At 39.1% G+C, this 17,050-nt stretch overlaps 1 protein-coding gene across 4 annotated transcripts in view; it reads left to right on the top strand.

Annotated features, from left to right (window-relative positions):
- Positions 1-17,050, top strand: part of PARD3B (par-3 family cell polarity regulator beta) — a 461,004-nt gene that overhangs the window by 38,482 nt on the left and 405,472 nt on the right. For all 4 annotated transcript variants that reach the window (XM_039341567.1, XM_039341566.1, XM_039341568.1 and 1 more), the window contains exon 3: positions 6,126-6,211. In XM_039341567.1, the coding sequence (XP_039197501.1) occupies positions 6,126-6,211 (86 nt within the window). The remainder of the gene's footprint in view (positions 1-6,125; positions 6,212-17,050) is intronic.

Raw genomic sequence — 17,050 nt, 5'->3', positions numbered from 1 at the left:
TTTTGGTTACCTGGTGAGTAGTAGGAGAAGTTTGCTTTCTCTGTATGAGCAGAAGAGGAAAACATTCTTGTTAGCTCCAGACTGCCCAGCTTTGCAAGTGCACAGATGTTTGAAGAAGAATTTCCCATCGGCAAAGCAGTGCATATAGACCCATCTGATGGTCTTGAGAATGGGATCTGCCCTCTGAAATAGTATCCACCCACAGATTCAAATGGCCCCACCGTGCTCCCCTTTAGATGAATAAATCGACTCTTTTTAGACTTTGGTCTAGAGTGAGCAGTGACATTTTAAGATGCAATTGTGTTGGACAAATGTGATTTTTTTTCCCTCAGGGTTAATATTTCTTCTTTGTTCCTTGGCTTGATTTCATATTCTCTCCTTATTTTTGTGTGTTGCCTAGAATTGCTCAGAGTGAGTGGTTTTATATATATGACAGTTTGATTGATGCTTACATACCACTGAATCTAAATGATACATGACAATCTACAAATGCAGTAAGACGTGGCAAATATACAACTATAAAATAATTACTATATCACAATGAAATAAAATCAACATAAAATAGTTAGTGGTATCAATTTAATCCAGTTGTGGCAAAGGATCTGTGTAATGAATATGGCTAAAGGTCCAATTAGCCATGGCCTCTATCAGCAAATCTAGCAGTAGCCATGAGTTCAGAATGAGTCCCAAATTGCAGATTCGCCCATTTGGGAAAATAAAACTACTCTAAAGTGAAAATCAGACAAAAGGGTGGTTTCTGGATAATTAGGAACTATGTCTTGTTGGAATGACATTCATTCTTTCATCCCATCCAGCTTTTCATAGCCTCCAGACACTGGGCCAAGATGTTAATGATATCTCTGGCCTTCCCTGGGTAGCAGTGTGTAAATGGGGATTGTTGGCGTATTGATGATACCTGCTCTTGAACAGAGGAAAAATCTATCTCAGATTATTCTCAGATTACAGGTTTTATATAATTGGTGGAAAAATAAGGTTGAGGGGACTGAACTCTATCAGTCCTTACTGGGCTGGCCTCTCTTCCCTGCAAATAATTGATAATCTGTGGAAGGCAGAGAATCAGTACCAAACAGTACTTTTCATCCCAAGCCTTGTAGATGGTCCAGAAAGGTAACATGATTGATGTTTACTCAACTGAACTATTGCTGAACTTTCAAATCCAGAAGAGATGTATTTCCTCCCATCCAGGGTTTGATAAAGAATATCTGCTTTTGCCTGATGCATTTATTGAATTTTCAGCTGGTAAATTAGGATGTTAAATATGTCATTATATTCCATAAAGAGATTAATTATTCCATTATAGTAAGACCATATGCATTTACAAAGATATGGCCCAGGGGTATCCATCTTTTCCAGAATTTGCTCTGATCACTAGTTATGGTGTACAATCTCCAACCATTTGAAGATCATCAACTTTTCTGGGCAGAACTGACATGTATGTAGCTCCTACCCTTTGGAATATCATATTCCTTGAGGTAGATCTGCATCAACCCTCCTGACCTTCAGTTAGGGGCCTGAAGACCTGTCTCTGCCATTAGGCCTGGCGGTCCAACAGGGGGGTATCATTCTGGAGGTGGTTAGTAGATTGAGAGAAGACCCCACTTCTCCCTGTATTCTTTGTGCTTCTTCTCCCCTTTTTTAAAAAAACTTTTGATTATACATTTTATTACAATTACGACTATTGTTACTACTGTTTTATCTTTTTAATGTTTCTTGTTTTAATGTTTGTAAGCCACTCAGAGTTGCCTCAGGACCAGATGGGTGGCAAATAAATTTAATAAATAATAATAATATTCCATATGTGGAATATCCCAGGTCCTTGGAAGGACTTGATGGGTTGATAAAAACGCCAAATCTAGTCTAAAAATGTGGCTGACTGTATAACGAACTATAATAATAATAGTAAAAATGAAATATTTGACAGCATTTTAAAAAGGCAGTGAGACTGAACTTCGAGCAAAGAGAACAAATAGAATAGAATATCCTGAGGCAAGGCATGGCTAGCTTTTGATAAGGCAGAGGTCAGTCAAGAAGAAAAGTTAGTGTGGCAAAAATAGTCATTCCAATAGTTCTCGTCAAACAAAGGGGGGAAGAAGAAATGGCCACTTGATGCTCCTATGTCTGACCTGGATTTGGAATGTAGTTTGTCTTGGTTGTCAGATGAATGATCAAGATAGGTAGAGAAATCAGGAAACATTAAGTCTCTTTATATTCCTTGATGTCTCAGGGTTTTTTCCCACACTTTTGACTATATTATCTTTTTGGAATGCTTAAAGAGGTGAAGACAGGCAGGAGGCATCACTTTATAGTAGTTTTACTCATACATTACTAGCTATTATCATACGATTGGGAGACTTGCTTGATTTTTCCAAGGGATCCTGCAAGGTTCCATTATAATCTGATAAATTACATGCACCCATACTTGGAGAGACAGTCCTGAGATAGATTGGACCATAATGGGGAACGTTAGTGTTGGCTAATGCCACACAGTGTATCAGGTAGCCTTGAAAATGGTTCAGGAACTATATTTGGCCCAGAATGCAGTAATGCAGATAATAAATGAATATCATAAAATGATGGAACTTGAAGGATTCTATATGCCATCAAATGCAACCTCCTACCAACCTCCAAAATGTAAAGATGTGGGCAAATCTTATGTAATTTTTGTTATACATAACCCAATACAATTTCTCCTTTAGATGTTGAAAAGTTCTACTTATGTAGAAGTTGTACTTTGTACTTGGATAAATTTGATTTTGACATATTACTATTAAATATATATATTGTATATGCCTACATATCTCTGTTCTTATATGGCTTAAATTAAATTGAATAAACCAGGTGGCAGTAGAATTTACAAGAAAAACAGAAAGAAAAGTTCAGAGGAACTGAAAACTTCTTCCTTCTATTACATTTTCTTCCAATTTAATCATTTTATAATGTATTTTTTAGTGAGACCTAGTTCATATTTTTTGAATACATGAATATTACAATCCTATGGTCATTTAATGAGTAAATTCCATTGAACTAAATAAGACTTAGGCCCCAATAGTAATTAATTAGGTTATATATCTCTTTTATAGCATTCTGTCTGCGCCTGTGACAAATTTCATAAACTTTTTTGCTTTGAAATATCTCAGTACCTGTGAGGCATTGGAAGAGTTTTTGATTTATATAAGTGTTGAAGACTGTCCAGATATATAGATTTCAGATATTATCTTTATTAATGTAACATTCTTTTCTTCACTTTCCTTCTTTGTTTCAAATTGAAGGACCTGTTTTTCACAGGACTTTTTTCAATTATTTAAATAAACTCAAAATAAATATATCATCTCTGTTCATGGCATTCGTCTTTCTCAGATAATTTAGCATGTTACACTTATTATTTGCACAGTCAAAGCTGCAGTGATCACAAATGAGAAAATTGTACAGCAGCAGGTTTAATGTTGTCAAAGAATCAAAACCCAACAGTTAAGTTGCTGTAATGAAAAAATATTTCTGTAGTGTTTTTGTGTTGCAATAGGTTACCGTCTTAAAATTTAACATTTGTACTGAAAATGGGGTTAATATTTATAAAAAGACAGCATATTACTTATTCTTTCTATGAAATAATAGCATTTTCTCATCCTGATATTGCATATTTGTAGATACTTCTACAATCAAACCTGAGCTTGGTAGTTGTTATGTATATAGTGGTTCCAGTATTTAGAGCAAGGAGGATCAAGAGTAAAATCTGAATTATATTTCCTTAGCATCTCATAAAAGAGAGAAAGGTTTTAGATTATTATCCCCCTTTAATACTGATCCTAGGCAATTGTTTTTTAGAGCTACAAAATTGAGAACTTGAAACACAATAATGTGTGTATGTGTGTTTATGTAAACACACATACACACACACATTTATCTATATATAAGTCTAACAGTTTTGTTTCTGTGTAGAGCTCTAGCTAGCTAGGGCAGGATAGCTTTAAACCCGTTTATGGCTTGCAATGGGAAGATTTGGGGGAAGTTCAGATAGAAGCCAGAAATGCCCTACATTTCTGATATCTTTTCTTAATTTCCTAATTGCAAATTTGAACTCTTACTTGTTTTATGATAATGGTTTGGAGAGAGCAGAACAAAGTTTTCTTTAAAACCTCCCTAGGAAATGTAAGAAGAGTATGTGGTTTATTTCCTTCAAACTCTAATTCTTCTGCACCCAAGATGCAAAGTCATGATATGCTTAAGCAGAACATTTCCATCCGAGTTCAGACCATTTTCTCCATCTATCCCTTTCTCCTGGTGAATATTTCCTCAATAGTTTATTAGGTTTTATATATCAAAGGTTTCAAAGTGATCTTAAAACATCATTAAGGAATTATTAAAAAACTAAAATAGTTATGTAGGAGCCTGAGAAATCTTAACTATGCAGAAATAACTAGTCTTACTTTTGCTAGTGTCTTCTACTTCATTCATTGTGAGACAGAACAATGATGGGTAAAAGATAAGATTCCAGATCATCAAATAACTTGATAAGTAACTTTCATGATTAAAAGTAATTAGATAGTAGTTTATTGATGGATTAGACTTACAATCTTATCAATAAAATAAAATAAAACATAAAATAAAATATATAAATCTAATTTCAGAATAAGATAGAAAAGAGGAATTAAAGTGATACAAACAAGTGTGCTAATACAGAGAGACAATAATCACATAAATGAATCTACCTTTCAGGATACTTCAATTTATTCAATGTATTGGGTTCGTAGGATGACTGTCTTAATTATAAACTTAGCAGTTCTGCTTATTATATGTACAACTGAGCTCAGGAGGAAATATGACAATCTTTGGTTTGGATCTCAGTAGGCTGTTATTTCCTAAAGGGATAGTAAGAATTTAAGCCAGATGAGGACATATAATGGACAGTCAAACAAAATATGAATTAGGTGAAATGTGTCCAGTCCATTTCCCATTTTCTTAATTTATATAGTATTACCTTTTAACCATACTGATTTATTGTGGAATACTAATGACTATATGGAGAAATTCCTTAAGACTTTTCTTTCTAGATACAATAAATTTTTCATATTACTTGAATTAATACCTTTCTTAATGATTAGCTGTAGTTTTGGATATTAATCATCATTCATCTAAGCTAAGGTGACCAACTTTTTTACAATGAAAAGGAGGACACAAATAAATTGAAGAAAAAAATATTGTAAATAAAAGAAACATTTATTCATTGCAACAATAATACAGACAACTTGCATGTGCAAAGTTTGCTGGCCGGGTGTTTTGGCGTGCTTAGCAGCAATTCCTATTGGCTTTAAAAAGCCAATAGCAGGAGTAGCACAGCACATGCAAAAGTTGAAAAAAAACCCATCAAAAAAAGGTGCCAGAATGCCGTTCTGAGCGTTCTATGAGAAAAAAGAGTTCTGCAGATTAGTCTTGAAATATCAAAAAGAGGACATATTAGGAGGACACTTTTCGAGCGAGGACAGAACTTACAAAAGGAGGACTGTCCTCCCTAAAGGAGGACGGTTGGTCACCTTATCTAAGCCAGTGTTTCTCAACCTTGACAATTTTAAGGCATGTGGACTTTAAGGCATGTGGACTTCAACTCCCAGAATTCCACAGCCAGCATTGCTGGCTGTGGAATTCTGGAAGTTGAAGTCCACATGCCTTAAAATTGTCAAGGTTGAGAAACACTGATCTAAGCAGTCCACAATATTTTCATAACCTAAGCAGGTACACATGATTTCTGGTGCTATTGCATCTCTTCAAAATGTATCCTTTTGTCCCATATAAGTGCATTAGGTATGTTTCTATGCATGCTCAATAATGTGTGTAAGAGAAAATAAATGGGTAACTTTCCCTTTCTAGTTTTTCTTGGTATCTTACAAAGAATGAGGAGAAATACAATAATATCGGGTAAAATATCTGAACATCAGTGTTAATGTTCAGTTTTGCAGTTCTCTATAACTATCATTATAAGAGAGATATGGAGGACCTGGTCTAGAACAATGGTATTTCATTATTTTTGGGTTTTTTTTAAACAACTTTATTCCTTAATATGATACAGTTGATATAATAGATTTAAAATGCATATTGTTTGTATCTTTTAGTGTTCAGCACAATCATCTTCAGAAGCCTGGGATTTCACTACACATAATGATACACTGACATCTCAGAAAACAAAACTTAATTTCAGGTAAAAAAATCCATTTATATTTATATTTTTTTTCTCTATAGCACAAATAAGTCTATACATTTTTGCTTTTAAGAATACAAATTTATACATACATCAGTTTAACATATCTATTAGAGAAGGTAAAGGACTATAGTAATCTCGTACTTTAAAAATATTAGCATATGGATTTCAAGATGTCATGAAAACCTCTGTATTGCCATCTAACTTGGGGTTCAGTGCCATGATGGAAATCCAGAGTAAGGAACTGACACTTTCACTTATCTGAAAACAGCTGTATGAAGAAAGTGAAGCCTATGTTAAATCCCAACTGGTAATTGTAATCTAGTATGAGATGAATGGTAAATGTTTTGGAAAAAAATAGGGAAAAAATGACCACAGTTCCTATTACACATAAAATAAACATAAATAAGAAACTGTCAACTGTTTCAGCACAGTCACATTTAACTGTTAAAGGGAACACTTGTAAACATGAGGGATATGATGAAAAAGAAGCCGAGGGGAAAAATCAAGGTGCCAAAATTTTACATAATGCCTGAGACTTGAGTGGCTTCTATTCCACAGTATAAGAAAGAATCAACCAACACCAAGTTGTGGAAATGAAGATGATTCTTTCTAAAATGGACAAAATAAAAAGGAGTACAAACTGAAAGAGAAAAGAAAGTGTATGACAAGCAAGTTAAGGGAAACACTAAGATTGTTTTAGATACACTGTATTCATATATATATATTGAGAATAAAACTTGATCACCAGGAAAAGTTAAAACATTTTTATATAAAAACTTTTAACGTTTTAACTTTTCCTGGTGATCAAGTTTTATTCTCAATATGTATACACCCAAGAATCATGCTTCTATTTTTAGTATTCTTTTATATACCGTATATGCCGGCGTACAAGGCGACCCGGCATATAAGACGACCCCCGTCTTTATTGCCGAGCCGCATTCCTAGAACGTCGTCTTATACGCCGGAAACTACCAGTATTTCCGGCGTATAAGACAACTCGGCGTATAAGACGACCCCCGTTTTTGGCGCCGATTTTAGCGCTCGCGGAAGTCGCCTTATATGCCGGCATATACAGTGTGTGTGTGTGTGTGTGTGTGTGTGTGTGTGTGTGTGTGTGTGTGTATATATATATATATATATATATATATATATAATATTAAAAATCGAAGAATAACGATTCCTGGGTATATACATTTCAATAAAAAGGCGATCACCAGGAGATAAAACAACACGGTTTTAATAAATAAGACCAGGCTTTCGATGGCTAGGAATCTACCATCATCGTCAGGGTATAGACCAGCCAGTGAAGTGATTGTTCCATTAGGGAAAGTTATTTTGAAGGATGATTTGAAATTGCAAAAAAATTGAGTGAAATATTTGCATCTTCTGCATCTACAGAATATATAGGATGTACTGACTTGAAATCTTAGAGAAGATTCCATTTCTTTTTTTAGTTTGAACACAATGCCCACTTACTCCTATTCTTTGCTTTCTCTTTTTTTAGCTAATTAGTAATTGGTTACAGGAAACAATCTGGAAAGGTCTTCTTATCCCATGACCATTAAATCTACTCAGCAGCCTTTAATGAGGAACTTTAAACAAGTTAAGAACTAGATAGAACTGGAAAAAGCTCAGACGTTTTCATGCAGCTGAAATATTTTTCTTATGAATAAGGGTTGCACCATTAATTGAATAGCTTGGGGGACGAGCTATTTTATTTATTAAAATGAATAAAATCATATGTAGTGTGGATAAAATGAACAATAAATTTTTATTCATTTTTTTAAAGCACTAAGACTGAGGGTCATTCAACAGAACTAATCAGAAGGAGATTTAGAATAGACAAACGAAAGTCTGTCTTCACACAGTGAATAAATAAATCTGTGGAATTCATCACCGTAACATTTGGTGATGGCTATTGATTTGGATAGATTCAAAATGAATTGGATAAATTCATAAGGAACAGGTCTATCAAAAGCTTTTCTTTTCAGGATGCAGGAAATTTACTGTCAGAATTAAATTAGAAGATCAGTGGAAAAAAGACGTGCCTCCTCCTTTCTCTCTGAGCACCCCAGAGGAGTCTGCTAGGCCACTGTGAGAAGCAAAATGCTGGAATAAGATGGGCCTTGGCCTGATACCCAGCAGGGTATTTAATTCTTTAAATAATATAGAGCACCTATGGAAAAGAATATAGGAAGTTCAATGGAGATTGAATTCTAATTTCTTTTTTTGCAATGCACTGCATTTTGCAACTAACCGTATATTGGAAGTTTTTTCCACATTGTGGGTACCACTTCTAATAATGCCTACCTCTGCATCTTATGGATGGGTATTAGTGCTCTCCAAATTAATGAAATACTCGCATTGGAATATAAAGACTCAGTAAATCTGTATGAAACAGGTAGTTCCTGAAATAAACTGATCACAAATTCTTGAGAATATTAAACTATCAACGTTTTGAAATATTCTGAGTGGATGGGCTGTTCAAAATTATGAAAAACCACCAAGTAACTATGATTCAGTAACTAATTGGCAGTCAGGCAGAGCCTACATGTCAGGTGGTACATATCATAATAAATAATTCCACTGAGTAATCTACACATGGCATTCTTTCCTAACTATAGTCTCTGAAGTACAGTTAAGGGGAGCTACTAGTTGAAGATGGTACAGTAATCTAGTCTGTCTGAATCCTGCCTTCCTCCAGTTAATAGCAGTTGGGGTGGGGAGAATATATTTTAATCCTTTAATACCATGATCATGCTTCATTTCTAAGGTTAGGGTTAGAATAAATCATAATCCCGTCATCTATGACTGAGATACAGTGTGTTACATTGTGTTCTCCTTAGTATTATTTCATGTGTATTGAGTGTTTGGGGTATGAGAAAGGTGGAGTCGGGGGTGGAGCCTGGTACCCCCTCTGCTGAGTGCAATAGCAAAAGTAGGGGGGGGCAGGACTTACCCTTGGGCTTGGTCTGTATGGAAAGTGAGTCCGGTCAGGAAGGGAGAAAGCTGGTGAGGATGGGGGTACTCTGGGGAGGGGAGAAGGTCGGAGCATCCCGGTCATGACTGGGATGGGCAGATATGGCGGGAGCCGAGGGGCAGGCCATCTTTGGGGAACGAGGACTCGCTATGTTAGAGCTATTCCTTGTTCCGGCCCCTCAAAAGGCTCATCCTGTAGTACTGGTGACAGGGGAGTACAGGGCCCTAATTGTAGGCTTAATTGTTGCTTAATGCCAGGTCCGTTGTCAGCAAAGCCCCCCTTGTCCGTGATTTAATATTGGACAGCAGGGTGGACCTGGCATGTATAACCGAAACCTGGCTGGGCCCTGAGGGGGTGTTTCCTTCTCGGAGATGTGCCCGGACGGGTTTGTGGTGCTTCATCAGCCTCGACATCAGGGCAGGGGTGGGGAAGTGGCAGTCATCACTCGGAAGTCCTTGAGCCCTCGTGGGATTCCTGCCCCGGAGGTTGTTGGGTGTGAGTCCCTCCGATTGAAGTTGGGTTCACGAGTTCAGTTGGGCTTGCTGCTGACGTACCTACCTCCCAGCTGCGTTGCAACAGCCCTGCCTGCGTTGCTGGAGTCAGTAGCCGGGTTGGCGGTGGAGTTCCCCAGACTTATAGTACTGGGGGACTTTAACCTACCATCACTCGGCGATCGCTCAGAGGCGGCGCAGGAGTTCATGGCTTCCATGGCAACCATGGACCTGACCCAGGTAATTCAGGATCCAACTCATAGGGGTGGTCACACACTCGACCTTGTGTTTCTCTCGGGGCAATGGAGACATGATCTGGAATTAAGGGGAATAGAGATCTCGCCCTTGTCATGGACAGATCATTTCCTATTGAGGCTGGACTTCAGAGCATCACTCCCCCATCGCAGGGAGAGGGAGCCGACTAGGTGGTTCCGCCCCAGGCGCCTAATGGACCCAGATCGGTTCCAGGAGGAGCTTGGGGAAATACCTGACTCCCTTGTCCACAACTCGTCCGGGTCCCTGGTTGCGGCCTGGAATGAGGCGGCGTCCGGGGCCCTGGATCGAATTGCGCCTTTGCGACCTCTCTGTGGTGGTGGTCCCCGGAGGGCGCCTTGGTTTACTGAGGAGCTCCGGGAGATGAAGTGCCACAAGAGACGTCTAGAGCGACGTTGGAGGGCCAGTAACTCTGAATCTGACCGATCACTATTAAGAGCCTATCTTAGGACTTATTTAGTGGCGATAAGGGCAGCAAAGCGTGTTCACTTTTCCGCACTTATTGCGTGCGCAGAATCTCGCCCGGCCGCCTTGTTTAGGGTGACCCGCTCCCTTCTTAAAGTAGAGAAGGCGGAGGAACCCTTGCAGGGGAGAGCTGAGAAGTTTGTTCAGTTTCTTTCGGACAAAATCACTCAGATTCAGAGAGGCCTGGACTCCGACTGGGCAGTGCCAGCCGAGTTGCCAGGGGCTGGTCTTAGTCATGTTATCTGGAGCAAGTTTGAGCCTGTGACCCCTGATGAAGTGGACAAGGCCGTGAGGGCAATGAATGCCGCCACCTGTTTATTGGACCCGTGCCCCTCCTGGCTGGTTTCTGCCAGTAGGGAGGTGACACGAGGCTGGCTCCAGGCGATAATCAATGCTTCCTTGATGGAGGGGTCTTTCCCACAACCTTTAAAGGAAGCTGTGGTGAGGCCCCTCCTCAAGAAGCCTTCCCTGGACCCAGCTGTTTTGAAGAACTTTCGTCCCGTCTCCAACCTCCCCTTTGTGGGGAAGGTTGTAGAGAAGGTGGTGGCGTCTCAACTCTTGCGATCCTTGGATGAAACCAATTATCTGGACCCTTTTCAATCTGGTTTCAGGCCCGGCTACAGCACTGAGACTGCTTTGGTCGCACTGACCGATGACCTCTGGCGAGCCCGGGATAGGGGTTATTCCTCTATCCTGGTGCTTCTTGACCTCTCAGCGGCTTTCGATACCATCGACCATGGTATCCTTCTGCGTCGTCTCGGAGAGGTGGGGGTGGGCGGCACCGTATTGCGGTGGTTCTCCTCCTACCTCTCTGACAGGTCGCAGTCGGTGTTGGCGGGCGGACAGAGATCGACCCCTAGGCGCCTCGATTATGGGGTGCCTCAGGGCTCGGTCCTGTCCCCCCTCCTTTTTAACATCTACATGAAACCGCTGGGTGAGATCATTCGGCGACACGGGGTGAGGTATCATCAGTACGTGGATGATACCCAATTATATATCTCCACCCCGTGTCCTTTCAGTGAAGCAGTCGACGTGATGTGCCGGTGCCTGGAAGATGTGAGGGTCTGGATGGGGGTGAACAGGCTTAGACTCAACCCTGACAAGACCGAGTGGCTCTGGGTCTTGCCTCCCAAAGGCCAACTGGATGGTCCATCTTTAGTCCTGGGGGGGGCAAATTTACCTCCCTCAGTGCAGGCATGCAACTTGGGTGTCCTCCTGGACTCACAGCTAAATCTGGAACAACATGTATCGGCTGTGGCCAGGGGGACCTTTGCACAGGTTCGCCTAGTGCACCAGTTGCGGCCTTATTTGGACCGGGAGGCTTTACTCACAGTCACTCATGCCCTTGTCACCTCAAGACTGGATTACTGTAACGCGCTCTACATGGGGCTACCCTTGAAGGGAGTTCGGAGGCTGCAGTTCAGAACGCAGCCGCGAGAGCGATTGTGGGCGTGCCAAGGTACGCCCACATGTCACCTATCCTCCGCGAGCTGCACTGGCTTCCTGTGGGTCTCCGGACGCAATTCAAGGTGTTGGTTATCACCTTTAAAGCCCTTCATGGCATAGGGCCAGGTTACTTACAGGACCGCATTCTGCCGCACAGCTCCCAGAGACCGGTGAGGTCCCATAGATTGGGCCTCCTTTAGGTCCCGTCGGCCAGACAATGTCGGCTGGCGGGCCCTCGGGGAAGGGCCTTTTCTGTGGTGGCTCCGACCTGGTGGAATCAACTTCCCCCCGAGGTTTGAACTACTCCCACCCTGCTGGCCTTTAAGAAAGCCGTTAAAACTCTCCTGTTCCGGCAGGCCTGGGGCTTATGTCCTCGGGGGGCAGGGATATGATCAGACTCGCGGTATGACTGTTTTATTTTATTGTTTTATCATTGTTTTAACTTTGTACGCCGCCCTGAGTCCTTTGGGATTGGGCGGCATATAAATATTTGAAAATAAATAAATAAATAAATAAATAAATGGAGTTATGTTTTATTGTGATGGAATAAAGTTTCAGCAGTATATGATGTCATAATTCTCATTCATTGTTGTTTTTTGGTTTTTTTTTTGTACTTCAAATATTTGTTTGGCTAAATGAGAGCAGAGTAGCATACAAAAAGTGTTATAGGTCAGGCCTGTCAAACTCGCAACATCATGTGACATCGCACGACATATTGAAACTTTTTCCCCATTGCTGGCAATGGGGTGGGCGTGGTTTTGGTATGATGCATCCGGCCCGTGGGCCAGCAATTTGACATGCCTGTTGTAAATGTTCATTGACATTGTTGACTTTGAATTATATAAATAATGAGCTTAAGAAATTAAAGAAAACTTGATGATATTGTGATACTCCTTCAATATAGCTGCCACTTTCAATTATGCTGTCTTACCATATCCATTTGGTGTTTCTGCATTCAAGAATCTTTGTGGCTGGATCAATGATTGGCAAGAAATGAATTTTCTAATCTGATAAAGGCTTCCCTCATTTAAATAATATACTGAAAAGTATTTTGCTCTTATATATAATATTGTGAAGGCAATTGCAAGCCAGATAATAGTAATAATAATAATAATAACAACAACAACAATAATACATTTTCTAATAATCTTAGAATATTAGAAATAATAATCTGAAATTATTAGAAAATGGATAATTCTAATTCACTATCATTTTTATCTTCTACAGTGTCTCAGACTAAACCATTTCTGAAATCGGTTTAAATTTGTATATTACTTTAATAAACAAAGCTATAATAATAGAAATATTTTTTAAAAAATTTAAACCCCTCAAATTTGGTTTTTCTTCCTTTTACATTTTCTCTATCCCCTCTGCTTCTCTCTTTAATGTCTTGTATGATGAAATCTTCTGAAGAATTCAAAAGCTTGCATACTATTCTCTGATTTTTCAATTAATTCTTACAGAAGTATTGCTTTTTTTTTTGTTTTGAGTTTTTTTCTCCCTTTCCCAGAAACATGACTAGCTCTGATTTTTGTTGTATCTTGGAATAAAGTGCTCATTTACACATGCATGATGATCAGCTGAACCTTTTGCTGTGAATATATGAAAGAAGTATATTTAAAAATCATCTTAAGTTGGTACTGGTTATGCCTATGCTTTATCAATGACCAATAGTCTCTGATAAGCTCATTCACACATGCAAATCTGACCTGGCTAATGACTACAATAAAATATTTCATATAGTTTCATATACAAGTTACTCCTTAATGTTCTACTTCCAACTTTCTTCCCAACTGCTGATCTTCTTCTTTTTGAAAATAAGTATCCTCTTATTTTGTAACTTCATGTCCAGAGAAGCCTCAGCTTCTCCTCTTCCCTCTTAATTTTCTAAGATCTCAAAAATGCAAAGAAAATATGTATTTTTGCTCATATTGTATGCTTGTGTGAAACAATAAAATAATACTGTATGTTGGAAAGCATTCCTTTGACAATATGCCTGCTGCAGTTAAGTTGGAATAACAGGGTATTTCTTTTCAGTTATATCTGTAAAAGTGTAGTAATTGGATCTCTTCCACAAAGTCTCTTGGCTCAGTAGGAGGTATTTTCCTGAAAGTCTTCGATAGCCTCTCTATCTATGATGCCTGTATTTGCCTGGACAACCACTTATTATTCCATACTTGACCACATCAGCTCCTCTTGCTGTTTTGTTGTCACTTTAATTTCCTGCAGGGTTGTAGATTTAATCAGTAGCTAATGCCTTGTGTTGATTGACTCAATTTCCTGATTAGGTCTATATCACCTCCTTGTTCCTGATGTATTCCATGCTGAAATATCAACTCTGGCTAATAATTTCCTTGAACTGCCAGGTAAAAGATGGGAAATGCAACAGTCTCCAACTTAAAAGTGTGGGCATGAGGGGCACATTTATATAGTAAGCATTATGTCATCATTTTCTCTGTTGTGAATCTCTAGGTAAAATTGTTTCTGTAGGCATTCATTACAGTTTGGCTATTTAGTGCTCTCATGATGTACAGTTAAAGTGAATGCTACCCAGTTTTGAGCTGAGTAGTCCTCATCTTCATCTAAATAAAGTTTATTCTTTATTTTAGAAGATTACTAAATATAAACACAGTATCAGAATATACCCAATAATAAAATTCAACTAAATCAAAGGAAAAAAGAGAGAGGAAAAACGTGATGTTCCCTTCACGTCCATAACAAAATTTAACAATTTAACAATTATAATACTAAAGTGTTAGAATTGAACTAACAAGCAAACGTATATGGTAAACTTATGAATAATTATTGACTTATAAAGACTACCCTATAATGCTATTATATTATAATCAGATACAAAAAGTAGTAACCTAATAATGCCATTGTATTATTGAAATACATAATACTTCATCTTTTGATTAGAAGAAAATATTGTATTTTTCCGAAACAGATAAGTTGCACATTTCAAAAAGCCAGTTCTTAATGTATGATCACTTTCCCAATTTCTCAGTTTAATTCTTTTGCCTCCCCCCCCCCAATGCCTGGTATAACCATAATTCCCCAGTTTCCAGAGTTTTGATATATAATTCAGCATCACATTAGCATACTTAACATTTAGGGATTTCCTCATAAACCTACTTATGCACATTAAAATTCTACTCCAGAGAAGTTCAAAAGTTTACAAGACCATATCATTTGTGTTGGTGAGTCTTAAATATTTTATATCTCCAACAGAGAAAACCTGATAACCATTTTTACAAGTATGTTCTTTGGAGAGTGCAATAATATTAGATTAATCAATTTAAGATTAAAATATGTTGCTACCATATTAACAATTTTTAAAAACATACAGCAATGTGGCATTATTGGAGATTGGCCTCATTTTAATCTTGGAGAAATATATGTTTTAAAGAACATTTTTAATAAAGAGAGCCAGTTCCGTTAAATAAGTAAGGCACCAGATTAGAAACCAGGAGACTGTGAGTTCTAGTCCTGCCTAAGCATAAAAACCGGCTAGGTAACCATGGGCCAGTCACTCTCAGCCCACGACACATATTGAGACATATTGAGATTCTTCTAAATAGTTTCCTTTATTGTTCCTCACATATAAACATCTTACCAAACTAAAGCAGACTATTTGGAAACTATAAGGGAGAAGCCATCTTTACTCTTTTTGCTCCCACACAAACTGTGCTGTGGTTTGCTCCTCTGGAATGCATTCCCTCCATCCTGGGAATATGGACAAAATTCCCTCACACAACTTAGTCTCAGAATAAGTTGGTTAGTCAATTCCTATTGCAACCAATGGATCAATACTCAGTTGATTTTAAAAAAAAAAAACACCAGACCCTGCATTAGGAAGATTATATATGTAGAAGTTTAAACATATGTATATGTACCATATATTCCGGCGTATAAGACGACTTTCTAAACACTTAAAATCTTCGCAAAAGTGGGGGGTCGTCTTATACGTCGGAAAAATATTACTCAGCAAGTTTTCTCTTCCCCCCCCCCCTCTCTCTCACTCAAAAAGAGTCCTAGGGTTATTATTAAAACCAGCTGATCAACTAAAGATATCTCTGAGAGTACGATAGGCATTATCTGGCTGTTGTGACAGTAAGATTTCCTGGAGGTTTAATCCCCATTCTATAATGCTACATTGCAAACTGCCTCCTCTCTTCTTCCCTCCCTTTTGCATCCCAATTCCTTGCCCACCCCTCCAGAACTGCGGATTGGTAGTGGCCATCCCCTGATTAATTCATTCAAAGGAAGTAGAAAGGGATGGCCCATGTAATGGGGAAGGGGGGAAAAGAATTGTAGGGTGGTTTTTTTATATAATGAAAACAAACCTAAGCATCTGCGTCCATTCGAGGCACTTCTCAGTGCTTCTTCATGCAAGCTTTTCAGCGTTTACCTCTCACTGCCGGTGAGAGTAGCTTGGGGGAGGCGGAGCTTATGGGTCTGGAAGGGGAGGGGTGTCAGCTAAATTCCTCTCGGATTCATGAAGCAGGAATGGAGTGGGGACAGAAAACAGCTACACAATCCTTTTTGCCCGAGCTTATGCAAGCAGTTTCTCCCCCCCCCCCCTGCCTAAATAAACTTGCATGGTGCATTTGTGGTGTTATTTATGACAGATCCTGGCTGGTCAATCTGGCTCCCATCTATAAGTACTGTAGTGCACTGAGTTTTAATAACAAATTAAAAGGAAAGCATTTACTCCCCCCCATTACCTGAAAAGGGGGCAACTTATCACATTTATGGAAATGCAAGTTTTCGAAGGGCGAATGCCTTTCTTACTTAGTTTATTAACTGCTTCCTTTCCTTCTTCCCTAAACATTCTGGCTGTCTCCAATTTCATTCTTGGTAGTGTTGCTTTAAAAAACTGCTGAGAAGTCCTTTTGCAGGCAGGGCAATTTTCATCAAGGTGTGTGTGCGATTGACAAGGCAGAGCCTTTGACAAACAGGCAGGCTTTCTGCTCACTCAGCTTGGAGAGGCTGTGGAGGATTCGCAGGGTGGAAGACTGAGAGGAGGAGATCCCTGTGTGCAGCCTGCTTGCTCCAAGCCAAAGCTTGCTACTGGGGGGAGGGCAATGGAAGGGACCCAGGGAGTCACACGCATGCCTACATGTGCACGCACACACCCTGAGCTACTCATTTGGACTTACAGGTGGCCAATGAGAACTC

Source organism: Crotalus tigris, unplaced genomic scaffold, assembly GCF_016545835.1.
Source record: "Crotalus tigris isolate CLP2741 ecotype Arizona unplaced genomic scaffold, ASM1654583v1 scf7180000017767.837487, whole genome shotgun sequence".
NCBI classification, from domain to species: domain Eukaryota; kingdom Metazoa; phylum Chordata; class Lepidosauria; order Squamata; family Viperidae; genus Crotalus; species Crotalus tigris.
This window is presented reverse-complemented; position numbering and strand designations above follow the sequence as displayed.